Source organism: Colias eurytheme, chromosome 27 (genome assembly GCF_061535395.1).
Source record: "Colias eurytheme isolate Ceu_HAF_F1 chromosome 27, ilColEury1 Martin Lab GWU primary, whole genome shotgun sequence".
In the NCBI taxonomy this organism is placed as follows: domain Eukaryota; kingdom Metazoa; phylum Arthropoda; class Insecta; order Lepidoptera; family Pieridae; genus Colias; species Colias eurytheme.
Window position 1 is genome coordinate 1,517,540 of NC_143006.1, and position 20,025 is coordinate 1,537,564.

The 20,025-nt window shown below is 30.1% G+C and overlaps 1 protein-coding gene across 1 annotated transcript in view; it reads right to left on the reverse strand.

The window, feature by feature from the left end:
• Positions 1-9,961: 9,961 nt before the first annotated feature.
• The window catches only part of LOC149896759 (protein amalgam-like), a 152,786-nt gene continuing 142,722 nt past the window's right edge, over positions 9,962-20,025 (reverse strand). The window contains exons 4-14 of the mRNA XM_090117334.1: positions 19,831-19,941; positions 17,851-17,959; positions 17,073-17,209; positions 16,451-16,566; positions 14,745-14,892; positions 14,253-14,343; positions 13,595-13,733; positions 12,697-12,852; positions 11,228-11,399; positions 10,679-10,711; positions 9,962-10,244 (exon numbers count right to left, since the gene is read on the reverse strand). Coding sequence (XP_089973460.1) covers positions 10,165-10,244; positions 10,679-10,711; positions 11,228-11,399; positions 12,697-12,852; positions 13,595-13,733; positions 14,253-14,343; positions 14,745-14,892; positions 16,451-16,566; positions 17,073-17,209; positions 17,851-17,959; positions 19,831-19,941 — 1,292 coding nt within the window. The 3' untranslated portion in view covers positions 9,962-10,164. The remainder of the gene's footprint in view (positions 10,245-10,678; positions 10,712-11,227; positions 11,400-12,696; positions 12,853-13,594; positions 13,734-14,252; positions 14,344-14,744; positions 14,893-16,450; positions 16,567-17,072; positions 17,210-17,850; positions 17,960-19,830; positions 19,942-20,025) is intronic.

Here is a 20,025-nt window from a genome sequence, read left to right on the forward strand (position 1 = left end):
TCAAACATTGTAAGTGCGTTTTTTATGTAATAAATAAATGGATACAACCTTCCTAATTAATAAGACCTTCTTATTTCTACACGTTATTCCTGTAAATGAGTCGGTAACTATGTAATTTAGGAATATATTGAGCCGGTGTTATTTTTTCTTTTAATTGGAGCTATTTCATTTTAAACAGTGTATTATTCTTTTTAATTAGTTGTTGAATAATGTATTTTAATAAGAACACGTGTTGGAAGTGAAGATTCGTATTTATTAAGTTTTTTGTGAATTTAATTTTGTAATGTAGTTTGAAATTAATTTATAATGTTATAGATTGAATAAAACTCAGGGCTGTTTTCTACACAGAATACACACTAATACATATTACATATAACGTTTTTCTTATATAAATAAAATAAAATACAGTTTTAATAATTTATGATTTCAAATAATTCAAATCAAATATAAAAGACAATACAGTAAAACTTTGTTTAAAAAGGAACAAAGCACTCGATATTTAAGACAGCTTATTATATATTATGATAAATAAGTAATATTTATATGATCTGCGTAAATATTTAATACATAATATATTAAAGGTCATAATTATAAATATTTAAATACATAAGCTTGTCAATCAAGAACCATGTCGACAGCCTGTTAAAATAAACACAAAGAACAATCAATCTAGTGACTTATCATATTTATTTACTTATTTATTTAAATAAAAGCCCATTAATACTTGTTACATGTTATGTATATAGTACATATTATGTACTGATTAATATAAAATGATAATTTATTTGTTTGTTTGTAAGTATCAAAATACGTCTATAGATATGTTTGATTGCCCACAAGGTTGCAATTAGTTTCAGTAGGGCAGGTTCCAATTTTCACAACTTACTGATAATATCTATATCTAACACTATTTTCATACATTATTTGGCATTTTAATTAAAAAAGTTTCGTTGCACGTGGTGTCATAGTGGGATTTTGTCGAATGTGTGTTTCATCGTGATACATGCAGTGGAACCTTTAAGTGGAACGAAACAATATTTTCGACCACTTTTGTTACAAATTTTTAGCATACCTAGTTACTTGAATAACTAGAAAAAAAATGAGGCGAGATTTGATCGAACTTTTTTGCTCTACTATTGAACGGAGTTTATTTATTTATTTATTTATTAGAAATACCAACGTTTGTTTACATTGTTTCATTAATTATTAATTACAGACTTATTGTATTCTTCTAAATGTAACAAACAATTATAGGTATTCACAACATGCAAATATAAATTACACAAACTGACAATTTTTAATTGTAAACTCAACAGCGAGAAGAGAAAAAACAACATTACATTATAAAGAGAACAAAGGAAAATGTATATAATAAAAACAATAAATAGTTGCGTCTCATTACTAACACATAACTATAATAAATTGCTATTTTGGTGTTAGAACATAAGGCTAAGAACATAATATAATTTTAATAACTATGACTACATGCTATCCATTAAGCTTACATACAAACAATTTACGAACAGTTCGGAGAGAGGTATTATTAATATCAATGATATCACCATATTTATTTACCATCTTGCACAGTCTTGGAATAGGAGAGTTGGCTCCGAACTTACACCTACGGACTGGTGGAACAAGTGGATCAATTTGCTTTCGGGGATACCTACTAGGGACACGAAAATTTACTTTATTCAAAAGTTGAGGGCAATCAATTTTATTATTTAACAATTTTAATGCAAAAATAAGATCGATTAAAATTGAGTATTTGAATAAAAAAAAATTATTGATTTTTTTTATGTATTTTGAAACTTTATTATTAATAATATTGATATTAAATGCAAATAACTTACAAAAAAAAATTTTTCCGTAAATTATAAGCAATTAAAAATTGATGAAATTTAAGTTAGAATCACGTGACTAAAAACGCGCCATGACTGGTCACCACAGTTGTGACGTCATAATGTTATAGCTATTATTAACTGCAGTACATAGCGTTTACATACGATTTGTTAGTTGGTTCCGAATTAGTTAGTTACTTACGAATAATATTCTTGATGTTGATATATTTATGATCACCGATTTTTGTCAGGAGTTGCCTTTGTAGTATTCGTACATAATGGTACAAAACGATAACTTTTGGGGTTCGCCATTTTTAATATACTTAAATTTAAATAATATAATTAACAATTAATATAATTAATATGTAATTTAATAATGACAACAAAATTAAATAGATCAAAACACTGTATTTTATTAGCTTTTATTAGCTTCACCTGTATGTTTGTATGTAACCGACTCCTTTCGAAGTTTCGACTCGATTTTGACCCACTTAAAACCGACGGATTTTGTTCAAATTTTGAACACTTATCAAGGTCCGATGACAATACAATAATATCATAAATTTATCCTGATAACGATCGCCAGGATCAGCTTAAAACATATGTTTGTATGTAACCAATTCTCCTTTAGATTCGATTTAGACCCACTATAAACCGACGGATTTAATTTAAATTTTATAAAAACCCGGTAACAATACAATAATTTCATGAATTTATCTTTTTATCCTGTTTAGTTTTTCAAACTATATTTAATTTTCTATCAACTGCATTCTGCAATGAGTGAAAACTAACATTATGACGTCACACGCGGTCGGGTGACGCTTCGCGAGTTGTCGGCGTGTCTTCGGTACTGGATTCAAAGACTAATTTTTATTTTGAAATAACTTTTGAATTATTGCAAAAAAATAAAAATAAATACAGTTTTGTTATAAAACTAATATATAATCTTTCCATTTATCACAAAAAAAAAATTAATTCAAATACTCAATTTGCCGTTCCTCTAAAGAAGTCATTTTGAAAAATTCCAGTCTATTAGTATAGGAACGCAAACTATTTCTTGATAGTCCGTTTGAATAAATTAAATGCCAAATAAATCATTTTTGAATTCGCTCTATTCTTAACATGTGTGTTGCATAGTGAGGTCTCCAAACCACCGATCCGTATTCCAAAATGCTTCGTACTAATGAATTGTATAGCGAAATTTTTAAGTTATTATCCCGAAATACTTTTATATTTCTAATTAAAAATCCTAGCATTTTATATGCCCGGGAGGTAATGTACTCTATATGAGGAACGAAAGTTAACTTAGCATCAAAAACAATGCCCAGATCTTTAACTTGGTTCAGTCTTTGAAGAGAAGTGCCATTGATACTATATGTGTACGCGACGTTAGTGCTTTTTCGTGAAAAAGTAATAAAGTGGCACTTATCTGAATTCAATTCCATGCCATTATTTTGGCACCAAGAAGCAATGCTCTCGAGATCTGATTGAAGTCTGATACAGTCTTCTATTGAATTAATAAATTAATATCATTGTTTGTCATATTTAATGCATAAAGACATTTTATAGAACCACAATAATAAAGCGTCTCTTGTCCCTTCTTATCATTCAAGTTTTCAAGGACCTGCAGTTCCATTGACTAACCTTTGTCCCTAATAAACCTCGCCCCAACATTTTGAAACACTCCACATCCCGGCATTAACCAACATTAGCCGTTAATCAAAGGTATATTAAGCATTTATGTTACTATTGCAAGGAAACAACCGTTTACGCACTGTTTAATACCTAATTCAAGTTTCACTTATACACGTGATGTGTATGAATATAATCGTTTAGGCTTTTAGAGGCAATTAACAGACATGCGAACTGATACCACTATGTGCTAGTATTTTGCTAATTTTATTGCAAGTTTACACGTTATTATGAATAATTTATTTGGTGGTCATAGATAGGTATGTTATATCAATTGGTATGGAATGAGAAATTATGTGTGGGGTTGTAGGCATTTTTTTTATAGGGAAGACCCGTCTTCGTGTAAATGTCCTTGAGTACGACCAGCAGCTCTAAATTGTTTTATGATATACCTACTAGCAGTCCGCCCCGGCTTCGCGCGTGGTACGTCAAGGAATATTATAAAAAAGGAATAAACGAAATCGGTTCAGCCGTTCTCGAATTTTGCGCTTAGCAACATATTTGGTGATTCATTTTTATTATATAGAAGATAAGTACATAAGTATATAGTTAACTTAGATTACAAAATAAAATACAGATGGAGCATGACAACCGCCCGTCGCCTTTGTCAAAGAAAATACGAAATCAAAAGCAAATACGTCGCTGCTCCAGTGCTATAGCGCATATAGTTTCATGCAATACGTCAAAAAGGGTTTGCAATTTTAGTAAAAAAATGCTGTCTTGTGATAATAAAACGCTGTAAAATTTATTCCCGAAAACAAAAAAAAAGATAAAGCATCGTTTCACAGGTTTTCTGTAGATTATTTGGCTGATTCATTTCTTTATACGAATAATAATTTTACAGATACGAAGGAATACAAAACTTCAACGTATGTTGCCAGTATTTTGAAAATGAATTTGCCATTTTTATTGGTAAAACGGTAAAACGGTTAAAAGATCTTCGGGGTAGTGCTGTTGGATTTTTCGATCGTGAATGTGATTATATTTTGTAAAGTGCACTAAAGGTTCATGATCATTATTAGATTATTTTAATAAGCATAATACATTATTTTGTTACTTTTATAAAGCTTAAAAACGCCATGGTCGTTTTCGCTAGCGATTTAATTTATGTGAACTCCATGATGGATATGATGAAAATAAAATGTCCCGTATTCTCGACTAAAAACTACCGCTATTTGCATTAATATATTTTGAAAAATAATATAATTATTAAAGTTAATATTGAAATTTTTTTAAGTGAAACTTCTTTATCGGGGTTGGAAAAAAATTTAGTGTAACATTTTTTCGTTTCGTTACGTGCCATCTTTTTCTTGTCCCTACCACGCGTGATTCGACGTATTTCTGTAAAGTTGCAAATGATTTTTTTGAAAAATAAGGTCATAAAGAAGTTTCACTTCTTACGTGTGTACACTAGTACACGCACACATTTTTTATGTAATTTATTTAATTAAATATTTAATACAATTATTTTGTCCATATATAACTTTAGTAGGCAGGTACTTTATATAATAAAAGATTTTTTACAATATTATAAAAAATATAAATCAACAAACCCGAACTAATATTAAAATAAAAATTAAAACTTGACTGCTAATTTATGTATATAGCCTACGTCACTACCGCCACTAACATAATAATTCAGATGATTGCAATGAAACCTCACAACTCAAAATCGGTCCAACGGTTTATACTGCAGGGCGTGTCAAAGAAATATTATACATACATACATAAACTCGAAAAACATAACCCTCTTTTTTCCGTAGTCGGGGAAAAATTTGGGAAATTTTTCAATATCTGGTAACATTACACGCACACAGAAGCACCGTGTACGTACAGTGCAGCGGCGAAATGACAGCACACATAGCTTATATTGAAAATGACGATAAATCATTCGGTTTAGTTCGGCAACGCTCCATCTGTCTTTTATTTTGTAATCTAAGATAGTTAAATAGTGGAAATCAAACTATCATAGTCGCAACGATATTATGATATTATGATTTTAGTGTGGATATATTTAGGAGGCTAGCCGCTAGAGACTGACATAGGTTATTTTTTACCAAAGTTAAACATCTCATTCCCGTAGGAACATTCATTGTGATTTGTGATGCACATTGCACATTTGAATTAATCCGAATTCTATAAAGACCAATAGCTGATGTCGCTATATAAAAATGTGACATAAATTACTGTTTATTTTCTTTGACCGTGCGATCGAAGTCGCGGGTGGAAAGCTAGTTCTTAGTCAAAATTGACGAGCTCTATACCTATGAATAGCACTAAGAAGCAATAGTCTATAAATCCAGGAATGTATGACAAAAAGACGGGACTTGAAATTTAAGGCGGTCGAAAGTACCTACCCTACGGCGTTTTATTTTGTGTTTCAAATAAATATCTGCGTTGAAAAAATTTTTTTGAATAATTCCGCTTATGTACGAAATTTGACTCGTAATATTTTGAAGTGAGAATATATTATTATTAATTATAAGTTTATTGTGTAGTCTACAATATATAGTATTAAAAGCATTTGTGAGTTATCTAAATACCTAAATGTTTGAGTCGAGTGGTTGAAATTCACTCACGATAAAAAAAAATTAACCAAATGTCATGTATCAATATTATTTAAGTTTACTTAGTAATATGATTGTTAATATTAGTAGGTAACCTACTTATTAAGTTATCTATGTTTTTGTTCAACGTTTTCAAATTACATGAGGTATTGCGGACAATTAACGATATTAACATTCCAATTAATTCATTTAGCTTGAAGTTTAAGTTAATTGCAATGCTAAACGCTTATTAACTAACGTTTATTTTGAGGTTACAATTTTAATCGAATCAATATTATTTCAATAATTATGATTGATCACCTAAAACTAGGTTATGTTACTACAAAAATAAATAATTATTATAATAGGTAAATACCGATTTCTTACATAAACTAGCTGCGCCCCGCGGTTTCACTCCCGTGGCTCCACTCCTGTATATTATAGCCTATAGCTTTCTTCGATAAATGAGCTATCTAACACCGAAAGAATTTTTCAAATCGGACCAGTAGTTCCCGAGATTGGCGCGTTCAAACAAACAAACAAACAAACTCTTCAGCTTTATACTATTAGTATAGATACATGAAAAATTATAAGTATCTATAGTAGAGGCACAAAATTTGGACCGTAAAATATTTTTTTAATTGTTAGGATTCACTTCATTAGGCAACCCAATGACTAGGTATTACATGGTATTACTTAAATACTAAATGTTAATACCTACACCAAAGCAATCCAAGAAAAGTATCCATTTTTTTGTTTGTACTCATAACCTGAGCCAAGTGTATTGGTATAAGTACATAATACTTAAGTGGATATGGGTGTAAAAAAAAATGTAAAACTTTCTTGTGAGACGACATTTGTTAAGAATCTGCTTTTTGTATATATAAGTGAAAGTGTAGATACATTTGGAGTGCATATTTTAATATTTGAAGTGACACTTCATATTATTATTACGATTTACGATTCAATTAGTTACGATTATTTTATGTCAACTGCAGCCTTGTTCCTAAATATAGCGTCTCCATATCAACCATATCTGGACTCAGCCCTTATTGATTATATTTTGTCACAAAGGAAGCGGTATGACCATAAAATGTACAGATTTTAAATGTTATTAAAAAGTATCTCTTATTAAAAAAGTAGCTCTATCTATGATCACATAGAGCTCAATGTAAAGCCTCAATACATAAGAAAGGTGACATAGGAAAGGAAAAGGTGGTAGGAAACATGGTAGGAAAGGTAACTAATAAATAAAACAAAAACATATGTGGAATTATTTACAAACATTAATCATTTATTTAAGACAAAATATCACCTTCTGATTATAATATAGAAGGCACCACATAACTTGTACATCAAATTTTAATATATTAACAGGACCTGCTAATTTTTTAATTATAAATATATTCAGGATAAATAAAAACCTTCAAATAAGTACATAAACAATATTACTAGAAACTGTATTAGAAAAGAATTTAAAAAGGTTGTGTAAGATAAAAAATAATTTATTTATTTAACTAAAAAAAAAGTTTATATATTTATAAAGCAAAGTCCTGAATATATTTATAATTATCACAATAAAATTTATATTGGAACACACGACCTGATTACAGATTTATTTAATAAAATTAGTTACAATAATATATAGTGATTTACGATAGAGATAACTGTCACATAATAAAATCACACGAAATTTAACCAATCGTAATACTGCAAAGTCAATTCAGATTGAGTGTTGCCAATATAAAAAAGGAGTATGGTAACAATATTTTGTAATCTGTGACCAACGGTCACCTTTATTATTTATCTGTAGTAGCATCAATGATAAAAAAATGTTAAGAGAAGTTTTATTTTTTTATTAAAATTACTAATTCGAGGCTTTTTATGTGCGTTAGAGAATTTATCTAATTTGTTCATTGTTTAAATTATTATATAATAAAAAGGTAAACATGAATACATAGTATATTACAAAATATGCAATATTTTAAAATAAAAATACTAGATGTCATTTATGGTTAAAAATTAAAATTCACGTTTTAAATAATAATTTTTGATAATTACTTGATATTTTAGTGTGATTAGGAAGAAAGGTTTTCCTAAGTCTAATTGTACTATTAAATTGTAATCTCGTTTCCGATTATCCAATGTCCAAGGAAAAGTTATTAAAATGCTAAAAATATATCGCCATCTCATATAATTCAAATCAGAAGAGAGAGATGGCTATATTTACCATAAAATCCGACGATTGAAAAATCAGCCGTGGATTAAAAACATTATTTACTTCACTCTGTACTTAATTAACACCATTTTAAAAATAACAACGAGCTAAACATTACAATAAGCATTAAGACTAGTAAATACTACATCCTTTGTATTATCGATAAATTTTAGGCCAACACTATTAAAAATATATTTTATCTATGCGTAAAAAAAAAGAAAAAAAAAACAATTTAGTATATTTTTCTCACTAGGGCGTTTAATGGTGTTCTAAAATAAAAAATATTCGATAGTTTTTTTTCATAACACAGAGTTTTTAGGCCAGTAATATCATGTCTAATAAAGGAGGTCTGAGGAACTCCAAAAAGTTTTTATAATCTTTTTGGAATTAAATTTTTTTATATAATTTTTCGATAATACAAAGGCAAACTGGAACATCATGGGTAAAGCACATCGTATCTATTGTAGGCACAATTCAAGGCTTTCACTGGTAATTAATTATATTGTAATTAGTATCATTATTATGGCTTCCATCTCTATGAGTTAAAGAAAACTGGTTATTTCTACTGTATGATATTTCAACAAAAATATACTTTATTTTTAAGAAAATATAGTTTTTTCATAATTGATATTCAACAATTGAAGCTAATTATTATCTATAATTTAGAACAATTACTACTCAAAATAGATTTATAATCTGTAAAACCATAGATAAAAAATTCTAAACTGTCACTCATAGAGATGGTAAATTTAACTATTATTAAAAATCTATATAAAATTCACTGTCACTTATGCATTAACTTTAAAACATCACGTATTATATGAATTAATAACATTTGAATTGACTCTCCGCCATTTTGAAAAAAATATTGCCATGTTATTTTTAAATTGACACTGACATAAAGTCGTGTATTGCCAGTGCTAAAAAAAAGTATTTTAGCTAATTATTATCAAGAATTGATATTGTTTTATTTTAGAATAATGTAATTATTTTAATATAGCGTTAAAAATACACTAATGATAATATATTTTTTGCAATTTTCGAAGAGTCAATCCAATGCGTTTTTACAATTACGTAAGCGATACGAATAAATATTTATAAGCGTTAATTAAACGAAATAAACTTAAAACTATATGTGATTAACTTAATTACACTTTGGTAATAATAACCTATGATTTTAATTATAATAACGTGAGATGCCTAAATTAATATAAGCTAATTGCATCGAAGTAATTGTTCATTGTTCGAAATAATTAAAAAACAATAAAAAAAATATTGTCTGTCAAATAAATTGATACTGTATTTAAATATTTGTTTGTTTTTCAAAAAAAATATACTGTACTTACCTAAATTTTATGATTGTTTTTTTTTTGACAAAAAAATGTGTATTAAATATACTCCGATGCATTTTGTATTTTAATCAGAGTTAATTGATATTATAACAAAATGAAATATTTACAAAAAAGAAAAGTCGCTGCAATAAAATGGTTTAAAACTAATTTTCTTTAATACAATTAAGTATCTTGGCGTTCCGATTTTTGTACTTTTAAAAATGTAATTTTATGCGTAATTGGAAACAGCTAAAGCGAAATTTTATCTCATTTTATTAGTCAAATACGTTTAGCCTCTATGAATTAGTGAATAATTAAAAAAAAATATTGAAGCTTATGAATGAATGAATAATTTAGATTTTAGAAGTTCACATTATACATTCCATGATGTAAAAAAATTGTAAAAAATTGTCTTTTTAAAAAATTAAGAAAAAAATATTGTAATATTTGTGTTGACTAATAAAATAAGATTTTACAGCGGAATTGTCTTAACATCGATACGCCTCTAAATAAATAATATTTAAGCTAATTTTCGTTTAAAATCGCACCAAAACGTAGATAAGGGGGAGTAGAGCGAACGACGGTCGAAGTGAGAATGCACTGTTCGGCAAATATACTGAAAAAATAAGAAAAAAATATATTATAACATTTTTTTTGAGGTTAAAAATGAAGTCCCATATCCCTTAGTGGGGCAAGGGGCAGATGCATTATACATGTGTTTCACTGATCGATTTTCTTTAGGGACAAGTAGGTGATCAGCCTTCTGTGTCTTGCCAGACCGAAACATTTTGTTTTCGTCTCCACCGGAAATCAAACCCAGAACCCCTCGGTTCTACTCACACGCGTCAATCACTGTACCAAGGAATAGGAAAAGGCGGTTTTTGAGATAAGAGAAGGCATTTTTTGGGAATTTATGAATAAAACGTTATTTTACATGAAAGGGAGATGTTTTTGGTAAGTAGATTATAATATTTTATATCTGATTCAGAATTAAAACTAAAAAAAAATCATAAGTTTGAATAAAAATAAATCATAAAAAACAATATTTACCTGATGCAGGTCGGATGTACTCCGGTTGCGCTTCTAAAATAAAAACAAAAAATAAAGTAAAATAAAATAAATAAATCAAAGAACAGAACGAACAAAAGAAAACAGTAAAAAGGGATGAACTTAAATAATGATTACGTTGATTAAAACAAATGTAAAAATAAAAATAAGTGGGAGTCGAGACTAAAATGTCCAATTTTTCAGGTAAACGCAGTGAAGGCATGTATTTTTTCGTCAAACTTTTTTCTTGCTTTAGGAGTAAAGTAAAACATCAAGGGTTGATGATTGCAAAAAATAAATAACACAAAAACCCTACTATAATATTATTAATGCGTTAGTATATGTCTGTCTATTCCGTTTCCACGCTTCAACCACTGCACCTATTTTGATAAAATTCACTACAAATAACATTTAACAAAAATTAACCGATTTGGATGAAATTTGAAAAGTTTGAGACCTGAAAAGGCCAAAAAATGAACAAATTTTGATGAAATTCGCTACAAAGCTCTCTTTGAGACCTGAAAAAGGACAAAAAATGACAAAAAATCTCACCGATATCAACAACAGCGCTAGCGTGTTCGCTCCAACTCTTACTATTCTGCACTTTGACGGCCACTTCGTATTTCCCCGCGTCAATGTCCGCCGAGTCTAACGAGTACGATATTATGTACTCGTGTTGTTGTTCTGAAGGCAGTGGTACGGAAAGTGTTCGCCATTCTTCGTCCTGGAATTGTTAGTTTATAATTAATTATGTGCGAAGAAAATAAATTACAACATTATTACTTCATTGTACATAGTATAAAACAAAGTCGCTTTCTGTGTCCCTTTGTATGCTTAAATCTTTAAAATTGCGAAACGGATTTTGATGCGGTTTTTTTTAAATAAATATAAATGTTCAAAAGGAATGTTTTAGTATATAATTTATTAGGTTTGAGACAAAGCGGGCGAAGCCGCGGGCGGTAAGCTAGTTACTCATAAATTATAGACATAGTCAAAGTTGAAAAAATGACTATGACTAAGAATATTCATAGTCATTAGTCATCGAACCACTAATATAATAAAAGTGGAAAAAAATAGCATAAATTCTCAAATTAGTCCGGGATACATCGCCCATTTTTGCAAGTGATTACTATCAAGCTAATTTTTCGTGAGTAGCTTTATTTTGATGAGATGCCCAATAATTTCATGTACAAAACTCTCGATTGTGGTAGCTACCAGAGGAAACAAGGATAAAATATTTTGATTTGATGGTTCTCAAATATTAATGACTAACTGAATGTTTTTTTTTGTTCAATCTCAAGATAATTATCTAAATTATTCGAAAAAATATTTGTCCTACAAAATCTATGGTTTGATCAAAGAGTCCCCCTTTTCAATGTGTATCGATAACGAAGTCATCATAAATGATTACTAACCAGCTGATTTTTTTATTTTCACTTATTTAATACTTATATAATTCAACAGACATATTGTCCTACAAATTGCGTAATAAATATTTGAGAACCGTCAAATCAAAAATTTTTATCCTTGTTACCTCTGTAAGCTACCACAATCGAGAGTTTCGTACATGAAATTATTGGGCATCTCATCAAAATAAAGCTACTCACGAAAAATTAGCTTGATAGTAATCACTTGCAAAAATGGGCGATGTATCCCGGACTAAATGGTCTTTGCAGAGGGAAAAATTATGAGGAAGTATGAAGGCAAAAATCTAAACGCTTTCAGAGACCTAAATGACGATAAAAAATAAGTCAGTGAAACCGGTGTAATCTATGATATTTTTATGTGAAATATTTTAAAGAATATAAAATAAATAAGGGTAAAGTATGAGAGACATACTTTACCCTGCTTTCAAATCACTGTTAAATGTAATTCAAAAAAAAACCTCATAGTTCAAAAATCCCCTCAATAGCCCTTAACTGCTTCTTTTAAACATTAACAATATTTGCTATTTAACCTAAAAGCATATAATAAACATGTTTGCACAATCATTAGTGCCATTTATCCTTAAAAAAACTCACCCCATTAACATCCCTCAATTGCAGCTCCATAGCTTTTAGCGGCTGGTGCGAGTGCACTATCCAGGATAGTTTAGTGCCCTCGCTAGTGAAGTCTTCTACCACTGGCCTCTGCACTAGCTCGATAGATCTGTTGTGCTTGCCGAGGTTGTTTTCCGCCTGGAAATCGATTTTTTTATTATTAGTCAAGACCTTCGTTTTTACAATTATAACTTTTTAAGTGATAAATAATAATAGGTTTCATGCTAAAAAGGGAAACGATTTTGCCATGATCACTCAGAAAACTAACAACATTTTTAATATGGAAGTTGGGCATTTATTCAAGAACACAACTTACAAATCTCACTTAAATAACTATACCTATATACCCACTTAATACCCAGTACACTATTTACGATATTTGTAAATATTTTTCATAAATTGTATTGTATTTGAAAATTGGGTAATTGATTGTTATTCTAAAGTAAAATTTTAACTTGTAGAGTACACTACAATATGAAGGTACAGTAAGGAGTCTCACAATCAAAGATCGTCAATAATTGTCCGAGCGGCAATGAATAAACATTTATTTAAATTTACACCTTATTTCGTGAAAATAATGTTCAAAGTCACTATCACACATTAGTAAACTCTGCCTCATTTCATAGGGAGAGTTTTGCTTCGGACATTGAGCGTGATTTTGTATTTTTTATATGTAAGATTAGAAGGCTAAGGGCCGATTTTTCAATACTTGGATAAAACTTATCCGTCCAATAAAGTATTACACGATAATATTAATTTCACGTAAACTGTCAAATACGGGCAATTAGAATACGTTTTTAAAATGGTAGTTTTATACATTATTCGACGATTTTTTATCCAAGCATTGAAAAATCGGCCCTAAATAGTCTAAGTTCCATACCTCACAAGTGAAAGTTCCAAAGTCCACATCACTAGAAGGAATAACAGTTAAGTTGGAATGCTGTCCGTTTGTGCTGACGGTGTATTGACTTGAGGAATCTTCGATGAGTCTGCCATCTTTGTACCAACGGATGTGTGATCTGGAATTTTATATAAATATTATATAGAAAATAGAACTGCAACTTATATAAAAACTAGCTGCTCCGCGCGGTTTCACCCCTGTGGCTCCACTCCTGTTGGTCGTAGCGTGATGATATATAGCCTATAGCCTTCCTCGATAAATGGGCTATCTAACACTGAAAGAATTTTTCAAATCGGACCAGTAGTTCCCGAGATTAGCGCGTTCAAACAAACAAACAAACAAACTCTTCAGCTTTATAATATTAGTATAAATTAAACGAAAAACTTTCGCTTGTGTTATGGAAACCAAATGGCTGATAAATATACATATATAATTTAAATAAATACTTATACATATAAATTTATATAGAATTAACACCCAGACACAGAGCAAACATCTATGTTCATCAAACAAATATTTGGCCAGGGTGGGAATCGAACCCACAATCTCTGGCTTGGAAGGCAGGGTCACTGGGAATACTATGTAGAACTACTATTTATTATTTGAAAAATAATTAAAATGAAATTAATATACTTACGCTGGCTCATCATGGATGGAACATTCAAGAACTGCTTCTACATTCAGATCTGAGTTGACGACAGTCCTGTGTACATGCACTCTTGGTTTACCTGAAAATATACAAATAAATAACATAGATATTTAATAATATTATTACAATACATATTAGGTATGTATAGAGAATTTGAAATGGATTTGGTATTTAATAAAACAATGAATAGGTGTTGTCACACACGAACGACGGTCTTAGGTGTGTTCTATGATGTCATGTGATGTCATGTGATGACAGGTGTTGTGTTGTGATGTAGTATGACATGTAATGTGTTCTGATGTAATAACATGTATTATGTTGTGATCTGTAATATCATTGTTTTGACCTCTGTAATATTCAAAATATTAAATAATTCCTCATAAATTATGCTCTTCCTTACATAGATACAATTTAAAATTTTGTACGTTTCTTTCTTTCAATAAAAATATAATTATAATTAAATAATATAATAATACTTACGTAAGACATTAACAGCCAATTCCGCTTGATCATTACCAACACTATTGAACACATAGCAGTAATATTTGCCGGCATTTTGACGTTTCACGTTCCTAATGAAGACGCTGTTCGCTGTGAACTCTCCGTCCTTTTCTGTCAAACGGTGGTTCTGGAATGAGAGAGAGGGATGGATATAGAAATTGTTAAAAATTAATTTTAATGAAATATTATTGATGTGAAACTTCTTTAGTCGCGTAGAGAGTAAAATTTCAATGGTACAGAGTTAATCTGTCATGTCAATACCGTCACGTCATAGAGTAAGGCGACGATTTAGATATCTTTGAATTTGCCAAAAAAGTTTCACTTCTGACACGTGTGCTCGGCACTCACGCTCCTTTTTTTGTACAATTTCTAATAATGAGTACAATAAAAACAGTATTTATGTTTTCAAAAACGAAAATGATGGTACGAAAGAATAAAAATGTACTTTATCTCTAACAAATTTCATCGAAATTCGTTCAGTCGTTTTCACGTAAATCAATCATCCATACATCCAAACAAACTATCGCGTATAGACTTCATAATTGAAGTAATATTTAGTACATAAATCATGTTATAACATATGTTCATATAAATAAGCACACTGCTTTATCTAGTCAATACAACTACTCATTCATTGAATTTACATTCAATGGATTGTATCAATTATATCAATTACGCAAGTATATAATTATATGGATTTTAATTGTATTAATAAATTATTATTTATCAACTTGCACGAATTTTCTCTTAGTTTTCTTTTTGTTCTAATATAATTATTAGAACAGAAAGATACTTCCCGATAGAGGAATCGATTTTTTTTTCTTTAAATTTTTTTATTTATTAAGCATTTTAATCCCATAAACCCAAAATATCAAATTCAATGTAAGTATTATCTAATTCCGCCCAGCCGTTCACGCGTGATGCCGTGACCAAGGCATTCATCTTATATTACACAATCTAATTTCCTCAACTGAGAATAGAACCTACGACAAACAAATAAACAGCAAATCTGTACGTCAAGTTCTTTAGTTCAATCTTGGTTCAATCGTAGTAAATCCAGAAATAGTGCTTCCGCGAAGTCTGACGGACTGACATATCAAAGCGATGTCAATGACTGTCTGTTCGTTTTATAGACATTCCAACGGTAGGCTATTATTGTTATATTATAACCTAGATATAGTATTTATTATACTTAGGGCCGATTTTTCAATGCTTGGATAGAACTTATTCTTCGAATAATATATAAAACTACCATTTTAAAAAGTATTCTAATTGCCCGTATTTGACAGTTTACGTGACATTTTAATATTATCGTGTAATACTTTACTGGACGGATAAGTTTTATCCAAGCATTGAAACGGCTCTAAATAATATCAAGTATTTTTGGAACGAAGTTAGTTATCGCGCGGTATGTTGGCTAAGAGCGCCACGAAAAAACCTCACGACACTACAACAAAAATGTTTTAGTATTTCTTCACTTAGGTTTCTTCACTTAGGTATTTATCATTTAACTGTAAAGTATTGTTAATTTATTTAATTATACCTCCTATATTATACTGACTTATTTCAAGACGAAAGGAACATCAAATCGGGTGTCCCATATTTAATTAGTCTTCTTATAGAATGTATATAATAGTTATTATTTTATTTTTTTTTAATTATTAGTTATAATATAATTAACTTACGCCATTATCCCCATCCCAAGACCAGAGGATCTGCGGAGGAGGGGAGCCAGCGGCTTCGCACGTGAGGAGGAGGTCACTCCCTTCTGATACCTTTCCGTTGTCTGATGCGTAGAACCCTGGAATTTGGAAGGAAATTTTTAACTATCGTGGTTTTTACTAGTTTTATTGACATGGTTAACCGAGGGGTCCTGGGTTCGATTCCCGGTGGAGACGAATGAAAAAATGCCTAGGTGTGGCAGGACACAGAAGGCTGATCACCTACTTGTCCCTAAAGAAAATCGATCAGTGAAACAGATGAATGTATCTGCCTCTTACCCCACTAAGGGACACGGGACTTACTGTGCTAGAAATGTGGTTTTCATGTAATTTAAAGAGAAATAACTGTGTTTAATTAGCTATTCTCTTTGGAAATAATATAAATTAAGAGAAGAGAATTTGAATTTGTGAATAGTGGAAAAGAATATTCGTAGTATTTAGTTTCTATACCGTTTCCACCCTTTTTTAAGCTTTTTTCCCAAAAATTCTGAATATAAATATGATGTACCTTACTTATCAGATAAAGTAATATGTGACAATATAAGTAAGTCAATAAACCCTTAAATATAATAAAATAAATACTCACGAATAACTTTAGGAGACTCAGTAATAACAATATTGTGTTCAACTGACGGCGGGTTCATTTGCAATATTTCACACCTGTAGGTGCCACTGTCACTTGGCTGTACATCCTTTATTAGAAGATCTGTTGAATTTGCAGCACTAGAAGGAAATTATTATTTATTTAGTATCACTACATAGTATAAAACAAAGTCGCTTTCTCTGTCCCTATGTATGCTTAAATCTTTAAAACTACGCAACGGATTTTGATACGGTTTTTTTGTTGATATAGTGATTCAAGAGGAAGATTTTAGTATATAATTTATAAGGTTTTAGACAAAGCAGGCGAAGCCGCGGACGGAAAGCTAGTCTTTAATGCATTGAATAATTTCTGTTAAAAACTATGAATGAATAGAATCTATTTTATTAAATAAAATGGTATTGTAATGCTTATTAAAATACACCATAATATACATAATACACAATACATAACAATACATACAATACAATACATAATATACAAATATTTCACAATATTTAATAAGTAAATTTAAATACAAGGTTTCCTATATAATTCAAAATATAATATATATATCTAAAGTAATATTATGAAGAGGAATCGTGTGTGTTTTTGTATGTATGTTTAAAATGTGTTCAATCAATACTGAACTGATTTTAAAAATTCTTTCACTTTTAGAAAGCTCTAAATATCGCTACCGAGTAACATAGTAAAAATAAAACTATCTTTCTGTATGTTGATGCAAATCTGCTAAACACAACAGTAGATACAGACAAGTACTTACATGAAGAATCTATCCTGTCCGGTGTAGGTTTTCAAATCTTGCTCAGTCCTTTTCAATGTTCCGATGAAATATTTCGTGTTACTCCTCGTCCATTGAACGACAACGCCATCTATAATAAAATAAACATACATTACAATAATTTTTAAGAAAAAACAAAACCACATTTAAATGAGACACGGAAGGCTTTCAAATAAAACAATAATCATCAAAATCGGTACACCCAGTCGACAGTTCAGAGGTAACAAACCCAAAAAAATGTACCTAGTCAACTTGAAAACCAAGTGAAAAATAATTTAAAACCATAACCAAAACTGCTTTTTAACGAGCTTTTATGAGCTTTACGTGTATGTTTGTATGCCTATATGTACCTACGAAACCTTTAGACCCGATTTGTCCCATTTATTTAACAGACAGATTTAATTTTGAAGTCGGTTAAAAATCAATGTCAGTTCGAATTACAATTTAAATAAACGCTAATGTATTCAAAACACAAACCGGAATTTCTATTTTGGCGTCACAGGAAATATCCATGATATAGTTTATTACGTAACACATAGTGGCCATGATTGATATATTTAGTAACTCAAATTAGGCGTTCTAGTTACTGATATATTAATGAACTATATTATTTTCGTAACGAATTAAGATCAGGTGTTATTTTTTGTATCTTTTATATAATAAAAATGAATCATAAAATGTGTTGGTAAGCGCAAAACTCGAGGACGGCTGAACCGATTTCGTTAATACTTTTTTATACCATCCTTATTCGGATGAGAAAATGTAAACATGTACTACGGGCGAAGCCGGGTCCGACCGCTAGTGCATTATTCCTTTCTTATTAGATTATCAAGGTAACTTGGAAATTAAAAAGCTTGATCATAAATTGATTTGAAATTCTTTACTGTACCTATGCTTTTGTTATTTGCAGTTTGCATGCCAGTAGTGCTATAATTATAGTTATGTTTCAATATTTCTATAATCATAGCATTTCATATTTCAAACATCACGAATTGATAATTGAATAGAAAATCAAGTTAACTAGACTTTATAGGCAAAAAATAATCAGTGAGTAAATCATTTGTAGGTGGACTGCAGAGTCGAAATCTTCAACTATTCATGAATTAAATAAGAAGACCTAAATCGATAAATGAGACGCTTTTCGAATAGTTGAACACCAAAAAAACCGTATTTCTCATCGTCATACCCAAAATTTAAACCCAAATTAGCAAACATTTACTATAAAAAGCACGTCTGATTCGGCTTCCTATGACAGGAATTAATAATTCTGAATTCCATCATGTTTGGCAAAGTAACTCATGTTGTCAAATTTGTCATTGCTCACAGGAAAGCATAGTTTTGAGCAAGTTTTGAGATATCATCAATACTAAAAAGCATTAACATGAATTATAGAGACTTATTTAGTTCAAGACATGATATAATATATTATTTCTATGTATGTTATCAATAAGCTCCGAAAGTAAATAATCTTCATTATATATTTAGGGGTTTTTGTACCAAAAACGATGTAAATACCCTCCATCGTTACCGTAAGGCAAGTTAATTAAAAGTGAATTGTTCTTCAATAAATATTATTTTAAACAGCTAATTTTCTGCCCCACTACCATGATGTCTTAAGCAGTATTATATCCAGGGTGGAAAAATGACAGCGCTATATATGTCTTAAAGCGCCATTGCTTTCCCACACTGGAAATATTACTGCTATAAGACATCATACTTACTACCCTGAGGTCCTTCTATATTCCATTCCTAACTATTACCTATCTATCGACAGACATCTCTATTCATTTAAAATTCTCGTATCACAATGTTAGTTACCCTACTCCTGTGAAACTACTGAACAGGTTATCATGAAATTTTGTATGCCTATTGATTAGATCTGAGATCAACATCTATTTTTCATACCCCTTAGAGTCAGTTACGTTTGACAGGACAGTTAGTAATAACAGAACCATATCTTACCAGCAGGAGACACTTTGCACTCGAGTCGCACGTTCCTTCCAATCGCCACGCTGTAATTCGTCGCTTGCGTCAACATTATTGCATCTTCTACGTCTTCATCAGCGTCATTACCTGTAAAGGATTCATTTTTATGTTTGTGGGTTTGTATTTTGTATATTTTATTCCAATTATCTATTACTATGGGCAATCACAACT